The 25,108-nt window shown below is 34.8% G+C and overlaps 1 protein-coding gene across 1 annotated transcript in view; it reads left to right on the top strand.

The window, feature by feature from the left end:
* The window catches only part of ATRNL1 (attractin like 1), a 543,008-nt gene that overhangs the window by 138,575 nt on the left and 379,325 nt on the right, over positions 1–25,108 (top strand). Inside the window, exons 18-19 of the mRNA XM_075155134.1 lie at positions 3,000–3,218; positions 8,035–8,172. Of these exons, the coding sequence (XP_075011235.1) occupies positions 3,000–3,218; positions 8,035–8,172 (357 nt within the window). The remainder of the gene's footprint in view (positions 1–2,999; positions 3,219–8,034; positions 8,173–25,108) is intronic.

The raw sequence follows: 25,108 nt of genomic DNA on the forward strand, positions 1-25,108 counted from the left end.
AGTACAGAATGGTGTTGCGGATGACTGATTTAGATCGCTTAAAGAATCACTGTCGAAGGTATTAGCAAAAAGTGGTTTTAACAGGAATTTATACAAGTGTGACTTAATAAAGTTCAATGGCAAGGTTCACTCTATCACTTACTAAATGGATGAAACATACAAAGGAAAAATCGAGTAAGAATTGAGCTAGAAAATTTTATACAAAAGGGTGAGGGAGACCCTCCCATTCAGTCATGAGGTTTAGAGAAGACCACCTTCCTTTCTAAACTCCTGATAGATCTTAGGTGTGGCTGGATCCACACCTAGTCCTAGACTTGGTCAATGGTTTATGTCTAAGGGATTATATGTGTCTAGCAGCAGTCTAAGATTCATTCACAGTTTTAAGGTGGATCATAAGATTTTAGCAACACTTAATCATTAACTAATTTAACGTTTACAAAGTGAGTTAATAGAATTTACTACAATCAGAACAGTGACTTACAGATCCGAGATGGCAATATTTATACTGCAGTTATTATCGGGTAACTAAATCAATTCACACATGCAAGCACACAGGCACAAAGAGATATAAATGTATAAAGGAATACCTGTTTAAAATTCCCCTCAAGTTCAGTGAAATATTCACATCAAATGTCTCGGCATTTCTCAACGGGTGAGGGTTGAGCCTCGAGGAGTGAAGGGTATCAGCCTAAGTCCCATCATCAACTTTTGGCGATGGTCCTCCAAACCTTGCAAACTTGAGAGTTTGCCAGCTCTGAGAGGCGTCCCTCTCAGAGGGAGATGCTGGTCACAGCCCACTGCAGTCCAGGAGAGCTCAAAGGGCCTCACTTAGGACCGCTGTTTATAGGGTCGCAAGATGATTGGCTTTAGTTATCCGTAAATTTCCCTCCTGGCCACAGTCCGAGTCAGTAGTTACTAGAATTCTCAAGGTTCCAAAAACAATGGTACTGTTCCACTTAGCTATGATCCAGATAAGGATGTCAGGAGATGACGAATTATCCCCGCCCTCTTTCCCCACCTTGGCCAGGAAACAGAAGTTCCTGGTACAGTCAGTGCTGTTCCCCACCTTAGCCATGCAAGAGTTTCTGGTATGGTCAAGGGATGCTTAACCGCCCAACTCATTACACAAAGGCCTTGCCTAACGGGAATTCCTGAGATTGTAGAGTGGCCCAGGAGAGGGGGGAAAATGCTCAACCACAAATGGTGGTCTTTATATTTCTGATTTTTTTTCTGCTGATCTTCTAATGTATTCAGAAAACAAAATTTGTATCATTCAGCTTCAGATCTCGTGAGGTTTGGCTTAAAACTGATTTGTGTCACATGATTATTGACGTTGATTTCCAAGAACAGTTGAGGTCCTTCCCCCCTGCCCCCCCTTTTTCCATATTTGGGAAACTTGAAACATTTCCTCCTATTTGGGTTCTTCCAAAACTAATCATACAAGAGCTCGTGCTTCAGCTTTCTGCACTGTTAAAGTCCTTTTGAGATCTCATTCAGATTTTTAACTGCCTGTTTTCTTGATATCTGCATGCATCTTTACACTACTGGAGTATCTTTGACAACTTTCATTACTTTTAAAAAATGTTAATAGTTGCTGAGGTCAGAGTAAGTAGCTTTATTTTGCTGTCAGTTTATTTAATTAGAAATGAAATTGTTCTGCTTAGTATAGCCTTTATAGCATGGATTCAAGTATTGTCTTTATGAAGTAGAGTGGTCCAGGTAGCTGTGAATATTAGTTGGATATAGTGGCCTGGCTGCAACTGAGCCAAATTGAGAGGTTACACTCATGTAGAAGCCTTTTGAGTGTCCTCCAAAAAAACTCCACAAACCTTTAAAATACTTTCTTTTTAAAAAGAAACGTAGACTATTTCTGGCTTCCTGGTAAGATCTTCCTCAAGTTCATGTATGCTTTTAAAATTTATTTTTTATGTGTCTACAAAGTTAATGTGAGAAGAGACAGGGACTCATAGTGATCAGTGTTCAAACGATTCTGATGTAATGTGTTCAGTGTTACAGCATTAATTTAAAAAAATTAAGATGTAGCAGAAAAAGCTCAAATAAACTTGTGAACTCTAATGGTGTTCCTGAAGATATTAAATTGTTAATTTGTTATTAATAAGAAATGGCAGTAACTTCAGAATATGAATTTTATTTGGTTCTAAACAGATTTCTTGAAATATGAGGAAGACCATTTCTATGAGACATTAAATTATTTAAATAAAGAGTAGAGTATAAAAGAACTAGAAGGAGATTTGATTTTTAGCAAATTAAAAAATGAAACCTGATTTACTCTAACAGATGAGACTCTTAAGATGTAGTTCATTGAATTATGACTTGTAGCTTAAGAATCCTTTTTTTGGAAAGATGTGTAGTATGCTAGCTTGTTTCAAAAGTTCTATATAAGAAGACTGAGTCGTGTTTATAGATGAATACTCAGAAGCAATCCTGGGATACTTTGTACTCAAATAAATTTTTGGTTTGAATTTGAATTATCATAATTTTTAGATTATTATAACTTTTATTTGGATTATTGACCTTGTCTTGAATTCTAGAGTTTTTGTTGGAAGGACTGTTTACATCAGTAAAATTAGTAATATACACATCCCATAATATATATTAATTATAAGCACAGAATATATATTTTATCATGGGATTTAATGAAGATGTCTAATATTATTGTTCCGTTCAGTATCTTTGTTTATTTGAAATCTTTGTGTTGCATTGTGGTGTTACAAACACCTGCTGTGTATTTTGTGATCCCTGAAGAAGTACAACTTTTAAAAAAACCAGAAATATTCTTACTAATGATACTGAAATTTTTTAATTTGCAGAAGGAAATAGGAATGCAAAATTGTTTCTGCATCAACAGTTGTAAAATCCTAATATCTTATTAAAAAAACAAACAAACAAAAAAACCCAAACCCAAAACAACCAAAAAACCAAACTAAACCCCAAACCTAAAAACTCCTTGCATTAATATTGTATTCCATGTAATAAAGCTCAAAACTGCTCTGGACTGAGGACCTGTGGACAATGTCTGGAACAGCCTGGGTGTGGATGGTGTAATGACCCCAGTAACACTGGAAAAGGGCAATGTTTGGAAGGATCATCAAGAGGCCCAATGAAGCCTGTTGGCATGCACTCTAATGAAATGGTGCTTGATGCTGGTCTTTGTCCCAAAGAGAAAAATTATGAGTGGTCTTTTATCCAGTGTCCAGGTAAGGTCTGCTTCCATTCTTTCTTATATGTGAAATAAGAGATGTTTCTCTGTTTAAGCATGCCAGATTAACATAATTATTTTGAGTAATACAAATGACACTTGCATGAGAGAGATGTTTTTCTAAAATATTTCTTAAATGTAGGTTTCTTAGTCTCTGTCTACTGAACACAAATGTGCTCACTGTCATGCAGGTTCACATGTGAAATTTAATGCAAATAGTTTAACCAAAATTGCCATTTATTTGTAAATAAGTTTTCACCCATCCTATCCTTTTACTTTTTCAAATCCAACTACATGGATTTGCTTCAGCTTTTGCTTTCTTCTGGCTTCTGTATCCATCAAAGAAGAGTGCAGCTGGGGAGAAATTATCTATAGGCAACTGCTGATGGCCAGGAGCAGGGACGTCCTGCATCCCCACTCTTCATGCAAAAGTCTGGTTGGCTGTGAGAATGGGAGGCTGCTAAATATCTGAGCTGTGCCTCCGGTTTACCTTTTAGACATTTTGAGTAAATAGAATGTATGCTTTCGGAATCTTAAAGAGAATCTCTGAAGTCTAAATTTAAGCCATACCAATCTGATTATAGTATTTTAATTTTTAAGTTTATCGGAGAAGTAAGCAAGACATAAGATGCTTTACGACAGTGGAAGCTGAGCTAGAACAGCCTCCTGAATGGAGATACTCAAATCCTGAAAGTGTCGTTGCAACAGTGTAGTAGTGCAGGCAAATGAAAAGCACACTGGGGAGTTTGACAGACCTCCAGTGGTAACTTACAATAAATAATACATTTTAAAAGACAGCTTGAAAACTTTTTTAGAATAAATGTGTAATTGTGCTAAAGTTATTTTACCAGAAAGTGTTCCTACTGCTGATAAATTTGGAAGCTGGAGCTTCTCTAGGATCAAAACTTTTATGGGTACATGCAGCTATGTTTTTTTGCTTTCCTGGATACTTTTTTCATCAGCATATATTCTGTGCATGTATGTATGCATACATATGTGTGGGTTTTTTTTTTTTTTTTAATACATACATATTTATATGTAAGTATGTGTATCACTATTATTTAGAAAGCAGAATCTCTGAAGAAAGTTTTATTTTGGTAACTTTTTTACTAAATACATAGGTAGAGAGTAGATTTTTTTTTTTTTTAAAGTTTTAGAATAATGAAGTGAAATGTAAAACCAAGTGAACACTGTTAAATGTTCTAAGTTAAAACCAAAAATCTCCAAACCATCTAATACCATTTTCTGAACAGAGGAGACTCTAGTAAATTTCTGGAAACAATAGAATGACATTACATTGTATGGAAACTTCAGTACTTTGTATGTTAAAATACAGGTATGTTGATAAGAAGTGCATTGTTAGACTTTCATTGCAATACATAGTATCTACCACTGATGAAACTGTAATGGATATATATATTGCTTGTCTAAAATGTTTGAGTTAGAAGATTTCATCATCTTATTTGTTTAATATTTATTCTTCATGGATAAAATTCTGTATTCATTGTATGTTCTGACCAAGAATTCACTGAATTTCCAGTTTAGTTTAAAAACCTACTAGTTTTATGAGTTTAAGAGGCAAATCTTACAGAAGTCATAGAATCAAAATTTCAATTGATGTAAAATTTAATTTTGATTGCTTGAGGCTGTAGGTTTTGTTCCAAAGCTTTTCTTTTCATTTTCTTAAAATATTATCTGTAATAGATTATACCAACACAGCTAGTTTAATCACAGCAATCATCTGATGTACTTGAAATAAGATAGAATTGATACTAAATGTATATAAACTTACTGAACAGTTTGTTGTTTGGATGGAATAAAAATAAATACGTTATAACATATACTTTGAAGATTGTTCTGCCACATTGATAAATACTTGGCTAAACCATTCATGTTCATTCACGTATGCACTTAGTTTTTCTTATAGTACATATCCATCCTCTTTATAGTGCCTCTCGGCAATTGTGTTGTTGATAAGTATTTTAAACTCATTCTCAATTGCTGTTTGTTCAAATTTTTAAAACTAGTATATTCAACAGGTAACATAAAAAAAATTCTTTTTGTTACTGGACATTTTGAAATCAATATTCCTCAAAGCAGCTGTAATAACATTTCTTTTGATATGAATACATTTTTATTTTTTTCATCAGATTTGTAGTTTAACTGAACTACTATAAATAAAATTGCAAATATCATATATAAAAAAAAAAGAAGAAAAATAAAGAGTGTTGGGACTTTCTCTTACGAGAAGAGCAGTTTAGGTAGAATGCAAGCCCAAGTTTGTCTTTAAAGCCTAAATTTCTCCTCTGAATAGTGGTGTGAATTTATTCTGACTAGTTTGTTTAAAAGTGGTTGAAGTATCTTTACACTAGATCTAGATTGTAATGCAGACATGCTTTTTATGCATTTTTCCTAGTATTAAGTATTTCTTAAAACTATAATTATCAACATTTGTAAGCATCACCAACCATTTCAACACAGGGGTCAAAAGCAAATTAGACGTATTAATTGCTTATCTCCAGGGCAGCCCCACTGAAGATTCAGCTAAATCACATTTGTATATGTGAGGAAAATTACTCTGTGGCTGCCAGTGATGTACATTAAAATCACTTAAGGAGAAAATGACTTTTTAAAATTTAATTCCTAGTTCTTATTTAAATGATCGTTACAGCATTATTTTAAATTTATTTAAAATTTAATTCCTAGTTCTTATTTAAATGATCGTTACAGCATTATTTTAAATTTATTTAAAATTATTTTAAAATAATTATTTAATACTGATGTCACCACTTTGCACTCATCTGTGTCACAGAAAGTTGTTGAATTGTGCAGTTCTTCTGACTTTTCACTTTTCTCAATGAGATACATATTTTTAGGAAAATCACCAAATATATAATATCATATTTAAATGGTGTGCCATGTCAATTGTAGATTGTATTGGTTTTTATTGTAGATATATTTTTTGAATTTGATTTAAAATCTCTTCCATTTTCTTTGCTTTGACAAAATGTAAGAATTAAAAGCTATTATATATGACCAGATATATGACTTGCAACAAACTAAAATTCACGATAAAAAAATTGATTAAGGTTTGCTTTCACTTATCCTTTACATAACACCAAAATTAAGAAATACAAAACTAAGCATTAGAAAGAATAGAAAATTTATAAATCTATGATCTACTAGTTAGATAATATCAGAGTATGAGTTGTTCATGTTCTCCATCACAGTAGCCTTTTTCAGTCTTAATTAGGCAATCTCAATTTACTTTAATAGAACTTTTGGTTTACTAGGCCACATTTTTTTTTTTAAACATTTGCTTTAAGTCATTTAATGTGTAAGATATATAAACAAAACCCAAAATGAGCTGCAATTCATGGTATTTTCATGTAGCTTTTTCTGAGAAAAGCGACAACAGTGCAGAATGGCAAACTGCCTGGAGGAAGACACTACAGAGTTGTCTAAAAATCAAGTATTCTTAGGAAGAAGAAAGGAGATTTATTCAAGACAGTGAGAAAACTTCTTGCCCAGTAGTACAGAAATGTTTGATATTTGTTTACAAGATTCTGTAGGCATAGCCACAGAAAAAGGAAGAGATTGTAAACTTGTGGGGTTTAATGGTTTATGAGCCAAGCCTCGCAATGGCTGTAAATGTATTAAGTTACTAAATTCTAAAACAGCTCTAAAAACTTTTAAATCATGCAGCGAGAATCTTTTTTCCTTTTTTTTTTTCCTAGCCAAGACACCCGTCACTGTGACATTTGGATTAAGAATCCAAATGGAAAAAAAAAAAAAAAAATTAAACAGAATGATGTTACTGAGATAGCTGTCCTCTGCTGAGCCTTACTCACCCTTCGCCTGTAAAGGATCGACAGGTTTGACATAGTCTGACATTTGACAAGCTGCTGTAATTGGCAGATTGCTAATCTGCTGAGCACTATGACCTCTAAGGTCCCACTCTATAGAGAGGTCATCCTTCAAAACTGCTCGGTTGTTCAGCCGAGTCCTGGCAGCAAGATTCTGGCAGAATTCACGTTGTGATTTTACTGCAATAGTGATCAGTACTTTCTGAGTTTCTCCAAAACATGGAGCACTGGAGAGGAGATGTGGCACAGGATCAGTGGTTCGTAGGGTGTTGTTTGACAAAAAGGAATTTTATGGCTTTAGGGTCAGATGTAAAAAAAATTATGTCAACATGTGTCCGTGTTTTTTTACTTCCACCAAGTCAACCATAGTGAGGAGGGACTGGAGATGTTTGATGTGGTCCTGATGTTCTTAAAACACCTTAGTGTGCCAAAGCTAATGGGAGGATCAGAACTGTTAAAAAGAAGACTATCTTTTGTTAATTTTTTTTGTAAGTTCTCTCTCCCCAGTAGATATAAGTTTGAGTATGAGTTGTTCATGTTCTCCATCACAGTAGCCTTTCAAATGCTTCACAGCAGGTTGCATGTAAGTATGGGGGTTTTCATTTGGTCTCAATTCATGACTTACTGCCTCTTGACAGATTTCTGAAGTGACTGGGCAGCATTTTAAAGTTATAAGGGCTGGATTCAGTCACTCGCAATGGCAAAAAAGACATTTTCACACACCTTAAACTCACATGTCACTACATAGTCAACTTCTGTGGTCTTTTTGAATTCATGTCTTGTTACAATGCTATTTTAAAGAGGTTCTGAGTCAAAGTACAAATATATATGCTGGTCGTCAGGATTAAACTCCTCAGGATTACTTTCTACTGCAATTTGGTAATCACATAGGAATGATTTTGTTCCCAAGAGCAATTTAGTAATGGCTTTTTAAATGTTATATTCTAGCTTGCCAGTGTAATGGCCACAGCACCTGCATCAACAGTAATGTCTGTGATCAATGTAAAAACTTAACAACAGGAAAACAATGTGAAACGTGCATGCCAGGATATTATGGGGATCCCACAAATGGAGGACAGTGTACAGGTAAGTCGTTCTGCTGGGAGGAAATAAAAATTAAAATGACACTTTATGTAATATGAATTTAACTTTTTAAATGTAACATGAAATTAACTTTTCTTTAAAGGTTAAATGTTTATTTGATAATACAGATGAGTTGATCAGCTAAGTTAATGATTTAAAATCAGATTAATATTTTTAAGAGAAACTTTGCATTCAGAATCATCGTTTTACTGTTGTCTGGATGCTCTAAGGACAAGATGGTAATTTAAAGATGCTCTCCCAGTTAGGGACAGGAGAAGAAAGAAACTTTCTTGTGGGAGCAACATCTTAAATCCTGATATTTCACAGAGGCATCATTTCATTCCATGTAAACAAAGCTCTTAAAAACAGGGAGAAGGTACTTATAAATGAAGTTCGGTATCTACCATAATGTCTGATAGCACTGATTTGTATAAATGTGTGATGCTAGTGGAAAAATTATGCATTTAACAGACCAACAAGCCTTATTCATATAGAGTTCAAACAGAAAAGCCTGGTATGCTGGGGATTGTAAGGTTCCCTAACCTATTCAATCTGTTTAGTTTTGTAATTGCTGCATTGGAGGATTCTCACTGAAGTGAAAGAGAGAATGAAGTCTAATACTCCAGATGGTTTCTGTATATTGCCATAGGGCTGCTTTTTTCCTTGCATTGGTGATTTTAAAGTTGACAGTAACTCCTTCCCTTATAACTAAATGGGGGAAGGGGGAATATATTCAATATGAAAAGTCATTAAGGTAGTTGAGATTGAGTCTAGGAGGGTGCTAGAAAGTTTTGTCCCATGACTTTTTCTTGTCTATTATTGATGTTTTTTTAACTGGACCTTTGTTTATCAAGGAATATTTATTCATTTAAAGGATTCACTTGTTACTTAGCACTTTAACATGCAGTAGCCAATGCATAAAGCTGCACATCTGGTAAACTCAAGCACAATATGTAGAAAGTGTGTTCAAGGGGATGGAAAGATTAATGTCTACCCATATTGACAATTGCACATTTTGCTGGTGCTTTATGATGCTTTAAATAATTCTTAATAGTTCTCTTATTTCCTGAAGTTGACAAAATGTTCTTTGGCTGTCTATAGCACCTTTATGGCAAAATGATGTATTAATATAGCTTTTATTCTTCAGGGATACATTAGCTATCAACCAAATAAGCATTCCATCACCTTTAGTGAATTATGTGTAGTGCAATAACGGCTAAAATAAATTTATAAGACCAGTAAAATTATAAATTTTACGACTTGTTTTTTCAACCCTAGTCTGTAAGAGTACATATTTTTATTGGTAGACATGATTTTAACAGGAGCTATTTGGACTAAAGAATGCTTTAAAAAATAAAGACGATAATTATTTTGAGGCTTTATCTGCATTGGTATATTATATTTTGTGGTATAGAGCCCATAAATCTGTTTAAGTCTTTAAGATATTTTGATGTATGATGAATGTAGTCATTATGAACTGTTAGATTTTCTTCAGTATCATGATTTTTGTTCCTGTGATAGAGGTGGCCAAATTGTGGGCCAGGGATTTCTGCAGGAAAAAATACCAGTGATCCATAGATAAGTCAAATCAATTTTACTTGGATTTAAGAGGATTTTGGAACCATAATTGATATCAGGCAGTGTGCAAATATAAAGTAAGAAAGAGATCTATTTTTTATTTTTTTCCTCCTTCATTCTGGTAATGCTTTTAGGTAACACAGAAAAAATTTGAAAATAGCTGCAAATTAAAACCATAATCAAAGTAAAAGCATAGGAAAAAATACGAGTGGAAGAAAGGGCAACCTTGTCAGAAGTTGAACTTAAGTGTGACTGAAATAGAAAATGAGACAGGAAATGGTATGGAATAGCCAATCAAAGAAAAAAAATCACGAAGAACTGAAAAAAACCCAGTCATCCTCGTAGTCCTTTCTTGTGTCCCTTTTCTATGCTGCTTTCTGGCTGGACCCTACCAACGTTTCTTTTCTATTAAGACTCATCCTTCTGTACGAGGGTTGAGACTGCCTGAGCATATGGTGCATTTTTTGCTCAAAGCTCCTGAGTTATTTCTTTGAGTATCCAGATTGAAAACTTTTTAAAGGGATGACAAGATAATGACTATAACTCTTGAAGTACATCTGTAATACTCTAATATTCTTCATATAACAAGTTGTTAAAGTTACAAGAATGTAACTTGGTTATGAATTGGAGAGAAGTTGAAGCTGGGAAAAGAGGTTGTACTCGATCTCTACAGTTGAGAGGCAAAGTGGTGTACACTAGGAGAAAAACTAAGAATTAAAAACTAAGAATTATTATCTTAACATACTCATGACTTATTACATAAAATAACTTTTTCCCAGTGTCCTGACAAAAGTACTTATGTATTCAGTACACGTATTATGTATTGTGCTGTTGTGATAATATAGGTAAAATCTGACCTCCCAACTTAGTTTGACTATCGGTGATATAGATTAAAAAGATTTGCAAGAAAAACTTCCTTTTCTTTTATAGGCTGGATTAGTCCTCATTGTTCCTTAGACCCCTGGTGATCTTGAAAAGAAGGAGAAGGAGATGCATATCAAGTCTTTCAGTCCTTGGAAAATTTTTTTTTTTTGCCCCCCTTAAGTATGCCAATCCTTTCCTAAATGCTTTCTGTTTATACTTCTAGGAGGTTATTAAAAAAACTCTGAAAGAAGCTGACTGTCCACCCCGAGTGACCAATTCTGTTCTGACCTTTGTCCAGGGATGGAAAATTCTGTACAAATATAACTATTTTCATTATTTTACTCTGGGAATAATGATGCCTTTACAATGTCATCACATAACTGATATATTCATAGTGGTATTGCATAGTGTTATGCTATCAAATTACTATGGGATAAGTAACAGTTGTTATAGGAAAAAGATATAATTCATGTTTCAGAAGGTTTTGAATAGTTGTGGTTAAAGAATGGATAAAAAAATTTGACTTTTCTGGATTTTTGCTCACTATAATTGCTGACATTTCAATAGCTTTAAAACAAATCTAAGGACTCACTTTCTAAGGACTCACTTTGCATCCTGATATGATGCAGGCTTAGCAGATGTGACAAACCTAAAAAGAAGGGCAAAGGAAAGATGGAGGCATAATAACAGACTTTAAATATGCAAAAGGAGGCTGAAAAGAGAGAATGATGATAAAGTGCCTTCCCTCACGCCCCCACTTTGGTTGAGAAAGAAGTAATGGGATTAGGTTGCAACAAGAAAGATTAAGGTGGAATATAAGGAAAACTTTCTACTGGTTAAACTGTGAAATAGATTGCCTGAAGACATTATGGAATCTGCATTATCACCTACACTATATTTTTAAAATTTTCAAACTTCTCTAGCTTTGGAAAAGGGCAGCGGACTAGCTGATGCCACATGTTCTTCTCCAGTCCTAATTTTCGAAAGATTCTTGGAGACTGAGATCTAGAATGCAGGGAGGTATTGAGTAAAGATAAGTATTCTGATTATATAAGAAAATGATCTATGTATAGCAAAATGACTATGGATATTTGCCATACTATGAGTGCTTAATAAAGATGTTCCCAAGTCTTACATATTACTTATTTTGGAATCTGTAGCATTTTTGTTAGGTGTTAAAAAGCTTTCCATCTAATGCAGGTTTACTCTGTGATTGACCCTTGCCCTAGTATATTTTTGAGTCAGAAGTGTGATATGTTGGTTGTTGATGGGTGATAGTTTGACAATGATGATATTTTTTATAATTAATTATTGTACTTTTTCGTCTTAAAAAACCATGCCTAATACCAATTATTCATTTAAATTCTGCCACTTGAAGTCTCTCTTCTATACAGAGAATGAGTTAGAGTTTGTATTCTTGGTGTATACCTGATCTTATATTCAGTAGACCTAAAATGTGGCTTGCATTAAAGATGTATGTACTCCTTCAATTCTTTGACATTTCATTGTACAAATATCTAGTTTGAATTATTTTTATATTTGATTCATTGCTGCATTCTATACAAAATCAGTAATAAATTGCAAAAACCTTTTATTTTACGTTACTGAAAGTTCTATGACTGTAATTTATTACAGATATCTGTTCTCACACTAATTAAAAATGGTATTTCTTATGTCTGTGATGTGAAACAGGTAGCCAAAATATAAAAAGAAATTAATTTGTTACCTTACATTATGATATATTTTTAGTTACACAAAAAGATTTGCATTCTTTGTTGGAAATAAATGAAACACAAATTAGTGAATGATGCACAAATTAGTAAGTCCAGACCCTGTGCACATGCTTAAGATTTGTAAGCTAAAACCCCTGTATGGCAAAGAAAAGTGTAAAGTGATAATACCATCAAAGTTACCACGCAAAGTTACAGCCTCCATTTTAAGAGTTGGCTCAATCTGCAAGAAAATAAGAGGGAAGCCAGAGGTGAATTATGAACACGAGGGAATAGAGCGCTCTAGCAAGGGACAGGTTTTGGGTTCCAGACCAAGCTCCAGTTCTGTTTACTCCTTTTATCTGACTGGTCTTGAGTGCGAATGCATGAGCAGCCCTTGAAGTGCTAAAAGCAGTGCTGTCAGTCTGTGCCAGAAATATTTAAGGAATCAAACCCTCTAGTGATTTGACAGAAAAAGGCACACTCACACTCTGTATCGTGGTGAAGCTTAGATGACAGAGATGCACAGCTCAGCCGCCTTTGCTTCTGACCAGGTAAAGCTATCCAGATGTAGGAAACCTAGGAAGACTTGTAGTCTGAAATATTGAGGAGTTGGAAGATATTCCAAATCAATTTGATTCTTTTTTTAAATTCTGCTCAAGTCCCACTTTAGGTACAATTTTGAAGGCATGAATATAAAAATTCATGTAATAGGAAATTCATCATTAAATATTGATGGATTTTGGAAATAAAGCAGCGCTAACTGTAGACGGGAACAGATACTGACTTGCTGTCTTGGTGGTTTCTCTTAGTGTTATATTTTCTTCAAGATCTTGTTCTGTCATGTACTGCATGTCTGGGAAATATACAACCGTTTTGTAGAAATTCTAGAAAAAATAGAGCAAGATGTGTACTAAAGACTGCAGCAAAAAGTACCAGGAGAAAACAGTATGGGAGGTTGCTTGGAACAGTTTTGTGTCATCTTGGCAACATTTTTAGCATTATTTTCAAACTTATTAATGATCTACTTAGTTGTCAATGTTAAAAAAAAAATACTCTAGCTGCTTATCATCTTGTCATTTTCTTTATGCAAGGTATTTTTTTAAATTATTCTTAAAATGTATGAGATGCCAGGAGAGAATTCTTTACAATAACTTATGACACACACTGTGAATGTATAATACATTTAATAATAAGGCTATGTAAGCACTTTGCTGTATTGCCATTTTTTTCATTAAGTGATAACTTCCCAAACAGCGTTCAGTTTTCTCATAACTGTACTACCGTTGCTGTTTCTTTTGCAGCAGGATTAAAACTCCGAGTACCAGCACAGCAGGCATATTGTGTTTTAATTGGCACTGCTCTCTCTCTGAACGGCCTTAAAAGGTGTGGTGTTTAAGACGCTGATGACCATTCGGTAAAAGCCTCCTACCAGATAGGCTCTGTGGGTGAAGTTTTGTAAGCAAGTCTGTAGCATTTCTATTCCCTTTATAGGTCTGTCCCTTTCTCTGTTATCACATAGTTGGATATTTTCAATACTAAAGGCAACAGCTTCCCCCCATATTTGATTTGGAATCATTCTGTTTGAAAATGTGAAGTTAATTGTTTATTGGAAACATTTAATTTTTTACCCGATCTTCAAACTGTTAGCAAAAGCCAACATGTTTCTAGTGAGTGTACACCATGTGCGCATCAAGTCAGTAGCATCTGCTGCAGCAAGGTCAGAGGTTTGCATGCCTTTTTTCTTCCTCCAGTACATTGAGTGTGAAGGACAGAATAAATATGAGCTTCTCTGCTATTCTTCTAAAGCATCTTCTCTGTAAGAGCACATCTTGTGCGGTGTCTGCTTCTTTTGCACGTTGTGTAACTGAGGACTTTTCACCTATATTTATATATGTGTGTGTATGTGCATACATCTACACGTACTACTCCCTGAATTCGTTCCACGTGAATTTGGGCATCTACGCTTTAGCCATCCAACTTACATACATATACAGTAAGTGCCTCAAGAGATTAAAAAAAAAAAAAAAAAGGCAACAAAAAAGTCTAAGCTGTTAGAGTAGCTTTAAGGTACCTTGACTCAGGTGAAGTTGACCCCAGCAATAAAGTAGTTGCCTAGATATATTTGTGATTGTTTCTGTTGGTTAAAAGAAGAAAAAAAAAACCTCATTAGTGACTTGTTGATACCTAAGATATATCTTCAGTAACAGGAGGAAAATCCATGATGTTCAAATCTTGCTGCTAAAAGAATGTGAGATGTGGAGGTTTTGAGAGAAGAGGCTGAGGATGGCAGAAGTCATTACTCCTGGTGTCTATGAAAGAGACATGAGAAAGATGAGACTCATCATGGCAGCTAATTGAAAATGGTCTCCTTCGTTTTTAGGTTTTATCTAACTTTGAAAGATGTCTACTGGGTAGATTTACAGATCATTTTTCTCTGGCACTGTTATTAACATTTTTACCTATTCAGCAGTAGTAACCTTCATAACACGTTTTTCTCATGACAGTCCATGGAGGAACTGATACTGATTTACTTCCTTCCCTCCAGAAGAAGTACTGTTAAAAGCTGCCAAGGGGACTATCAAGAACAGAGCCCTATTCCTATAGTGCACAAAGGGCAATCAGTGTGTTAGATATTTGAAAAAAAATTCAGTCCCATTTACAAGGAGCACATGTGCATTAGAGTGGATGTTTTTTAGGCAGCACATCTAAGAAAACCCATCATTACTTTGAAGCAATCTGTAGTCTGATTCATTAGAACACAAACATCAACTTGAATAAGATTATCTATGAAAAACTAGGGGAGGTGTACTAAAGAAAACTCATTGGAAACAGATCTTCCTTACCTTTACACAAATATTTCAAGGTGGGTGTCCTTCTTTCCTAGTTTTCTTTCCCATCCAACAATTTCTTGCTGTGTCCAAGCTGAATCAGACTCCACACAATCCACACTAGATTTTAGGAAAGTCTCCTTTTCCTCTCTTCCAGTTTGTTTTGATTCTGCTCTTTGATATAGATAGGCCTCTTCCTTTCTGAAACATCTCCTAGTTTCTACTCCTGCTTCAGGTTTTCTGCTTCTTGTCATCTTTTCTCTCAACCCTGACTACTGCTCCCAATAGTTTTTGCAAAGCTTGTAATTTTCATTTGCATCCAAGGAAGAAGCAGTTTCCTCTTCCATCTAGAGATTATAAAGTAATCCATTGTGCCCAGGACAATATAAAGAGGCAATCTTTCTGCTTGCTTCCCAGCCATGTTCTTAGAATGTATATACAGGCACATATATGTGTGTGTGTATACATACACAGTGCATGGTATTTGTATGTTAAATTGTAATACAGCAAATTACATAATTTCACACATTACAGAAAGCAACCTGTCTTTTCCTAACAGAAAAAGGTGATAGGGTGACAATGAAAACAATTTAATGTTCGGTTTCTTTTTTGAACTAAAGTATACTATTGTCTACTTAGTTGATAGAAAGGTACCTGGTAATTTCCCTTTAGAGTTATTTTTCTAGGTTTCAAAAAGTTATACAAGCAATGAGGGAACAGAGAGCAGAAGTCTTAATTTTTCACTTCAACACTATCACTACGTAGCTTTTAAATTACCTGTAGTTTGGGATTGCATAGTGCAGGTGTAGAGAAGCATCAACCTAAATATTCTGAATATGAATATTTTATGACTGTATTTGTGGCAGTAAACTTCAAAGTGGAAAAAATTATTTCCCTAAGAATAATTTTTTTTGGTAAATATCATAGCACAATGATATTAAATTTGACTTTTAGTCTCAAAACACCCGGAGACTAATATATCATAGTATTAGGAACTGTATGATGCTACTTTAAACAGGCAAAACCAGGCAGACACCTAGTTGGCCTGAGAAATAGTTTTTGGAAGGAGGAATAAAATCTTACATTTAAAACTTCATCAGGGTTTTTTTTTTCAGTAATCTGAAATAATTTAGTTCTGTTGTGATTCAGAACTTCACAAACAGATTCTGCAGCAATCCTGGCCTTTGTAAGTATTTTCAGCTAAAATGGGAATTGAAGACTCTGTCTGTCAGGAAAGTCTCACTGCTGACCGCTGTCTGAGAGACACGTCGGGTACTTTTTAGGGCTGTCACAAAATGGCTGTACAATTGAGGGATTTGTTCTCTTTAACAACACACCTAGTCATTTCCGGTTGTTGGAGGTAGTTCATGCCAGCAGTCTGAACAGTAGGAAGGTGGTAACTGTTTTGGTTAAGATGAGATTTATAGTCTGCTTTTGAAAAGGCCATTTTAGTGTGCTAAATTTTTTTTTTTTTTTTTTTTTTTACTGTGAGTGTGACTGAGCACTGGAGCGGATTGTCCAGAGAGGTTGTGGAGCCTCCCTCCTTGGAGATATTAAAAAGCCTTCTGGATACAGTCCTGGGCAACCGGCTGTAGGTGGCCCTACCTGCGCAGGGAGTTGGACCAGATGATCTCCAGGGATCCCTTCCAACTCAGCTGTTCTGTGTTTTGAAAACAGTGCCATTACTGAGGCATTAAAGACCAGGCATTTCAAAACTTCTATTATTTATGTCCTGTTATTTTACAGGAATACGGCATCTGTAATAGATTTGTGTAGTAGCTTTAGGCTCATCACATTTTGGTTCCACACACCAGTCCTAGGGAGGATAATGCCTATCTCTGAAAACCTTGCAAGAATTCCTTAAATTTGCATTTAAGTTACCACTAAGCTCCTGTCTTTGTCAAGTGTTTAAACAGTGATTTACAAGTGATCTCTCGATTGGCCAGTTGAAGATCTTCAGTATGCAAAGTTGGAATAGTGTCTCATAATACCTTGATCCAAGCAAATTTTTTTTTTACAGGGTTGATTACAAGTTGACCTCAGCTGGTATGAGTATTCATGCTATTTTTTCTAGCTCTAAGTTTTCTTTGGCTCCTTTCACTATCATGATTTATGATTGTATCTATGTTTCCTTAGAAATGCATGCAAAAACTGCATGTGTTGTACAAGTAGCTGGGGAGCTTCATACAATAATTATTTCTCTGCTTCAGTAAGATGCTCTTTATGTTGTTTCATCCCTTCTGTTTAATTCTGTCTCCTTTGCAAAGTGGAATTAACACAGTTGGATGGGGAGGAGACATGCTGCTATCTGCTGTGAGTGGCTCTGCAACTCCATCGGTTTTGCCCTGACTTGTACTGTGGAAGGGTTGATCCAATGTTTGGATTCCCCATACCTTTCTTGTTACACTACAGTTATCCACGCTTATTCCCTGGTTTGCAGCATGAATCACTCTAGCACTAAGGCCATTCAAAATCCAAATCTGATGCAAGTGCACTCTCTCATTTAAATTATGTGCTTCTAAGGAAGTTATTTACACCAAAGTAAAGTTACTTTGAAGTCTGGCAACCAGTACATTTCTGTATAAAGTTCAAGTTTCCTTCATCCTCTCTTCACTTGGAAGGTGTTTTTTTTTTTTCTTGTTTACTAAAACAAGCAAAGCTTTTCTCCCCTGAACACATTCAGTGGACTGAAAAGTTGTAAATGCTAGATAGACTGTCAACTAATAGCTGTTAGAGGATCACAGTATTGACTTCATACTGAGAGATCCAAAAGAGCATTTAATGACTCATGTGCAGCTCTGTCAAACATTATGTGGCCAAATCAAAGAGACAAGAATAGCCAAAAAAACCCCACCAAACACCCAAACAAAAAATGAAAATAAAAATAAAAAAACCCAAAAAACCCAACTGGCAACAGAAAGCCCTTGCCTGATTGTTCATTACAATTCTCACTTAGCATAAATGTTTGTGCTAATTTTTATAGCCCTGTAATCTTTCTTTTGTGCCTTTATTATAAGGCTTTATGATTGTATCCCTGTTCTCTTGCATGTGATTTTAGATCTGACCTAAGTGAGCCATATGTTTGCTTTTGAATTAATAACTAAATAAGCTTTTTCCAGAAGATTGAGGCATCTAGTAGTTTTTACTGGCATGTATCTAGCTACTGTTCTTGCTGAACTAACCATCAAAGCACCTACTGCCTAAACTGATTTTGTACTCTGAAATGGGGCATTCTGTGCATGTTGCCTGAATTTTGTGCATAGTATGTTTGGATTATCCATATATAAGGCCAGCACTAAGATCAGCTAAAAGCACCTGAACTACAGTTGATTTTGTTTAAAATCAAGGTGCTGGAAGGAGCATCCCCTTTTTGCATAAGAATTTAATGATTAGTGCACCCAGGGTCATTTCCATCCCGACAATCAGTTGATTCAAAACTGCACTTCCTTAGTATAGACTAAACCTTCATAGTCAGAGCAGACGAAATCATTTGCTCTTTGGGGAATCTAGGTGTCAAACTCCCAAAGTTCCAAGGTGTCAAACTTCGAAAGCTGGAAGCCTAATGCCTTAGTACTAAAATCTCATTTGGTAACCTGCCCTTGAAGCTTTCCCAGCCTCTGATATCCATCACTGGCATCACTTCCAACATCTGTTAATAGCAGTTCTCTGTGGGGAACAGTCATACAGACTGTCTTTTTAATGAAAATATGTAGGAATTATTATAAGCTGTGATAACCAAGGAAACAAAAAATACCTGAGCTCCATAAGGCTACATGTTAAAGAAAATTAATTGATCATTTTTTATAACCTCTAGAAAATTATATGCTTGTGGTTGGAACAAAATTTAAAAAATAGAGCTAGTTTAACTAGTGTATTAATTTCTTTATTTTATTTGCATTAACTTTTTCTGCTGCTATGACCACAAAGTGATGATATGTGTCCAGAAGCATGTTTTTATTAGCCTGCAGTAATAGTTGGTTTTAATAGCACAAAAGCTGCTGTTTTTAACTATTAATCTTCAGTGAGCAATGACCTGATGTTTTGCTCATACCATGTATTATTTAGAAACGAAAGACAGATGTTCACAGTCCAAATTAATATAACATAATGCATTTCTATATGAAATGATTATATGAAGAAGGTAGAAATTTAAAATAGAACATCTAAATTTTGGGTCTCAAGCAATCATCAGTCTTTCCTCCCATTGAGTTTGGCAGTCATATAAAACTGCTTATTGAAGTCAGGTAAATTAAAACCAAGCTGAAGTACAACATTTAATTTTGTAATAAATGGTGTATAGATTATTTCTAAGAGACTTTAAAAAGCCACAATTTTCTGCATTTTTTTAAATGATTCCTCTCTTGTATCTAAATTTTCAAAATGGGGAATGTGATGTGTTCAGATACACAAGTCCAGTTAGTACTAATAGGAGTCTCATAGTTTAAGCTGTCTTGTAATCGTTGATGTCTCTCATGCTTTTCGGCTGGTGGTGATATCAGCAGCTATTTTTGCAGTAGACAGGTCTGTGCACGCATGTCCCTAGAACACAGCAAAGGGCCAAGAGGAAAATATCATACAGAAGTAGTAAAAGATATTAATTATCAAGATAACACTACCAAGCCAAGAATACTTAGTTGCTAGTAGTTGGAAAACAGGACCCTGTAGCTTTCTTACACCTGGTGTTTTTAGCACTTAACACTTAGCTAAAACTCTGGTTCATGTGGATACGGGCTTGGTGCTGCATTTAGCACACGCAGGATCCTGAGAGCTAGAAAGTTCTGGTGGGGATCAACTCCGCTACCCAAAAGATAATTTCCACCTCTGTTTGCAATGATATTTTACTCTTCAAAATGTTCGTTCCTGTACATTTTATCCTGACTCTGCCTGTGCCATAATGCCTGGAGTTTGGATGCTTTTGTCCAGTGTTGTCCATAGAGGTCAGCACCTGCGCTGTTATGAAACTAATGAGAAGGGCAAAAAATGATCTCTATCGCTATGTAGAGTTTGTTTTATTAGTTTTTTAATAAAAATATTAGAGTGATATTCAGTGTTTAACTTGGTATCGAAAAAGAATTAAGTAGGTGAATTCTACTACTGTTGTAGACAGCTGTAAATTTGGTATTTTATCTTTTACAGGAGAATTCTCTTTTGAAAAGGTTTCTGGTCCAAAATCTTATATTCGGGCACCTTGAGTCCTATGTAAGGTAGGACTAAGAATGAGGACAAAGAGCTTTTAACTGTCATCTTCAGGAAAAACTAACAGAAATGTAGAAAGCTTAAAGGAAAACTGTATCCTCGACTAGCAGTATAAACAGCAGCAAAAGCATTTTCTTCTGCATTTCTTCTTCCTAAAGCAGAATTAGGAATGAACATGAATTGATGGAAGTTTTGACTCTTAGAGAATGACATGGCAATTTGGAATACAGAGTTTTTATACAGTTTTGCTGTTTAGCCATTTTAATGTCTAGCATGTAAAGAATTGCATTTACGGAATTCACCGATGCATTAAAGATTGTGGGTTTGGGCATTCCATTATTAGATGTCTAAAATTTTAGAGGAAATTTTATATTGGGTTAAATATTATGTTCTGGAAGCCTTCTTTTCACAGTGACTAAGTCTGTAAAAATCAAAAGCATCTTTCAGTCCAGGTACTTTACGGTTATTCACATAAATAACAGATATTCAGTGGATTGGAGGCTTATGATACAGACCCCAGGCGTCTATGTGAATAAAGACATTTTATATAAAAATGGATAAATGTTGGAGATCAGTGAAAAAAAGATATCATGTGCTTCATACTGTCTTCGGGTACTAGAATATGGAACTAAATTAAAAAAAAAAATCCAGTTTTTCTTGTACCTCGGTTTCTAAGATACACTGGGTCACAAGTTCATAGTAAAACTCTGTGATGAGAATCTATAATTTAAGATTATTCATAAAAAGAAAAGCTCCCATGTGGTGCTAAATTCCAACAGAAAACAAGATTTTGTTTATCCTATACAAATAAAATAACCAAAGGTTTTGACAAATGAGGTGGCTGTCAAGAAATCCCATTTTGCAGTAGTTGTGGTGGGTTTTTGCTGTTTTTTTTTTTTAATTTTTTCTTTGAAGTGTTGAATACAGATAATGACACCAATTGCTCATTTTTATATAATACCTTATTATAGAATAAAAACACGTAATATTAACTAAATTGCTGGAATTTGTTTTTAGTAGTAGGTAGAGGGCTTCTTAATACACATGAAATAAAAAGAAAAGAGATCATAGAACAATAAGGTATTCAAGAGAAGCTTCATGTTGCTTTTTGCAGAGAGAGTGTTAGAATAAGCACTCTTTTTTTTTTTTTAAGACTACCTTTTTCCCCAAAGGTGATCTGCAAATTTATTTTCCTTCCTTTAGTGAATGCTGTTTATTGAACAGTGTTCAAGATAGTCTAAATGAGTGAATAAAATGCCTGCACTTGGGCTTAGTTATGAACTTAAATTAAATTCACTCCAATCAGAACATATTCCAAATAAGTCCCATGCTACTAAAGCAGAAGAAAAGTAGTTTGCCATAAGAAAAAGTTAGCTGAGGAACTTGGAAAAAGACATCTTTAAAAATTACTGTTCCAGTTATTTTTTGACTGCCAATCAAAATGTGCTAAACAAACTCTTCAGTATGCTACTAATCGTTGTGTACACATATAATTTTCTTTTTGCTTTGTTGTAGATTAAACCTGTATTATAATGTATTATTTCTAGAATAATTAATTGTAAATTAAAAGCAAAAACTCAACTAAAACTAGGAACCTTTTTATAGATACATTTGTATTCCATAACCTACTTATGCTCAGAATAATCCTAGGTGAAGGACCTGGAGTTATACTTCAAGGAAAGTGTCATTGTCAAGCTGTGTTTAGATGTCTATAATTTTATAGGAGAAAAAAAGAAGAAGAAACTGTTGAATGTAACTTTCCTCATGATTAACCTCCAGAGAGAGATTATTTGGGTGGTTGTGGGATTTCATAAGGTTTTGACAAAATGTCTGTTTGGCATGTTTAATCTTTTTGATGATTTTCCTTGATTGCGTAGAGAAGAATTTTATAAATCTCTTCTCAAGCACAAATTTTTTAAGTTAATGCTTGATTCTCTAAATTTGATTTTACTTACTAAATCAGGATATGTGTGTTCATTGCAGAGTGGTCTGATTTTAGGAACAGCAAGCATGGGAAAGTACTTGTTCAAGCATGAGCTTAGGATTGCTATTGAAAAACTTGGTGTTTGTGCAGAACAGCTAACTGACAGTGTGGTGGGTTGACCCCAGCCAGCAGCTAAGCATCACTCAGCCACTTGCTCACTCCCTACCCCCCTGCAGTGGGATGGGGAGAGAATAGGAAAAGCAAAAGTGAGAAAACTCGTGGGTTGATATAAAGAGAGTTTAACAAGTGAAGGAAAAAGTGGGGGGAAAAACCAAGTCACTCACCACCTTCCCACAAGTGGACCAATGCCCAGCCGGTCTCCAAGTGATGGCTATCTCCCAGACAGCCCCCCCTCCCCTATTTTTATTGCTGAACATGATGGTATATGGCATGGAATATTCTTTTGCTCAATTTGGGTCAGCTGTCCAGGTGGCATACCTTCCCCTCCAAATTATATGTGTTTTTTTTTTATTAGCACCATAATCAAAAGGTAGTAAGTTAAATTCAACCCACGCTTGTGGTTCTTGACCGTCAAAATTCCTTTTACTAGTCTTAAAGACGAGTAAAATAAATTAGTTGAACTTTTTTTTTTTACTCCTTTGAAGGAGATATTTTCATATGTAACAAAGTTTTCTTTCCACCCTGCACAAACATGATATGTCTAGTAATCAATTTTATCAACTATAAATACTTCTGTTCCTTAAGCCTGGTTGCTACAGTGTGTTGCTTTGTATAAATGTAACTTCACCATTCAGCAAAGTTGATTCCAAGTTATGCAAGTGGAGTAAGAACAAGATAGTTTTTTTTTAAAAAAGAGAAATAAAAGAAGGCAAACCTATTTCTGAATTTTTACAAATATATAATCAATACTGTGTATTTAATAAACTTAATCTAAAGTTTTTTTAGGTCTATGATGCCATAAAAGTATCTGAAATAGTAAAAAGAATAGCAACAACTTGTGCTATCTTAATCTGTTTAAGTAGCAGGCATTTTGTGCTTATTCAGCATCTTAGCATGAGAACTAAGAATTCAGGCATCCTTTAATTCATCACCACTTATTACTTTCATAGATATTGAAGAGATACAGCAGTTTGATTTATATTATATTCCTTTATCTCTGTGCTTATTTTATCTTTCCATGAAGATTAATGACAATCCTTTTGTTTTCACTGATGTTGGTGATCAAGTCCTCCTGCATGTTATTGTTTAACATAGTTTTTGGCAATGACAAATGAATTGCTGTGCATTCTTATTTTTGTGTTTTTCAGGTTTACATGCTATAAATTTATTTTATGGAATAAGGAATATTTATAAAATGTATTTCTGATGTCTGAGCTGTGTATCAGTATGTTCACCTTCCTAATGAAATCTGTAAAGTCATTGGTTTCCAAAAGATGTTCCCAGAGGAGATAGGCAGGGCATGATTTAGAAACTTACAGCTGTCTAGAAATATAGTGATTTTGTCTGCCACTTATAAGCAAACATATTTTCCCTTGTGTTGAAAGAGATGTCAAGGGCTCACGTAGCTACTGTGTCTAGGCTGAGAAGATGCTAGCCTCTGATTGAGGGTTGGCAATTGTGAGTTGAAGATGACATTTTCTTAAATTACTTGATCCTCAAATAAGCATTTGACTACAGCCATAGTCTTCTTGTCCCAAATACAATACAAATAAAAACGTAGGCATTTTCTTTGTAACTTCTGAATCTACCATTCTAGATGTTTCTAGGTGCTGAGAATCTCTCATTATATCTCTTGTTACTGCAACCACTCACAGCTTCCCTATTATTCTCATAGTTTTAGATGCAGAGACATCTGCAGTCAGTCAGAAATTCCAGCATCTCTGTCTGTAATCCTTCCCCAGGAACACCTCACAAATATGTCTCCTGATAGCTGGTCGGTCTGACATGTAACATGCAGCATGGTATCTTCCATCATGGACTACAATTTTACAGCCTAAAAGAATTTAATTTCTTTTTTTTTTTTTTTTTTTTTTAAATTTGGTTATGTACCCATCAGTTTAAATTAGATCAGAGACTGCACATAAATCAGAGGGGTGTGACAGAACCTCCCAGTGTAGCAGGAGACCATGGAGTTATCTGTTTGAATGCCTACAAGTGAATATGCCACCAGGACAGAAGAGTCAAGAAGTAGTCATTTTACATTGAAATGGTCATCCCTCTCCCTTAGGGGTCTTGGAAACCCCCTACAGCCTGCTGAGAAAATAGCTTTTGAGGCACCATGCAACTCATTTTCCAACTGGTAGAATGAAGATTCTCAGAAAACTCTTGTAATGGCATTTCTGTTTGATTGCATTTGATTCTGCCTTCATTTTCTGAGCGGTAAACGCAATACATTACAATGGCAGACCGCATTAGTTATTTAAGGGAAAAAAAACCCCCTCACTCACAGTTGAATGCATTAAAAATCAGTCATATTTTGTACCTCTTAATGGCTAACACAGGGAAATGATTTGCTGACTTCTTTACATTTTGTGATGTTTTTGTCTGATAAATTGTATAAGGCATTTCTCTTCTTTGGGCTTTTACTCTGAATGACCAAATACACACAAATAGTTGCAATCACCAGTTGTTGATTTCAGTTGTTTTTCACCTTAGATTGGAATTTTTTTTTGACATTTAAAGCTGCTATGAATAACTACTGAGTGGTTTTAAATTCTTTTGCTTTTCATACTGCCTTATAATAATCTTTGATTTTTTTGTTTTTTTTTTTTGTTGTTTTTTTTTTTTTCTCTGTTATAATTTAGGAAGGTTATACA

This window comes from Calonectris borealis, chromosome 7, assembly GCF_964195595.1.
Source record: "Calonectris borealis chromosome 7, bCalBor7.hap1.2, whole genome shotgun sequence".
Classification (NCBI taxonomy): domain Eukaryota; kingdom Metazoa; phylum Chordata; class Aves; order Procellariiformes; family Procellariidae; genus Calonectris; species Calonectris borealis.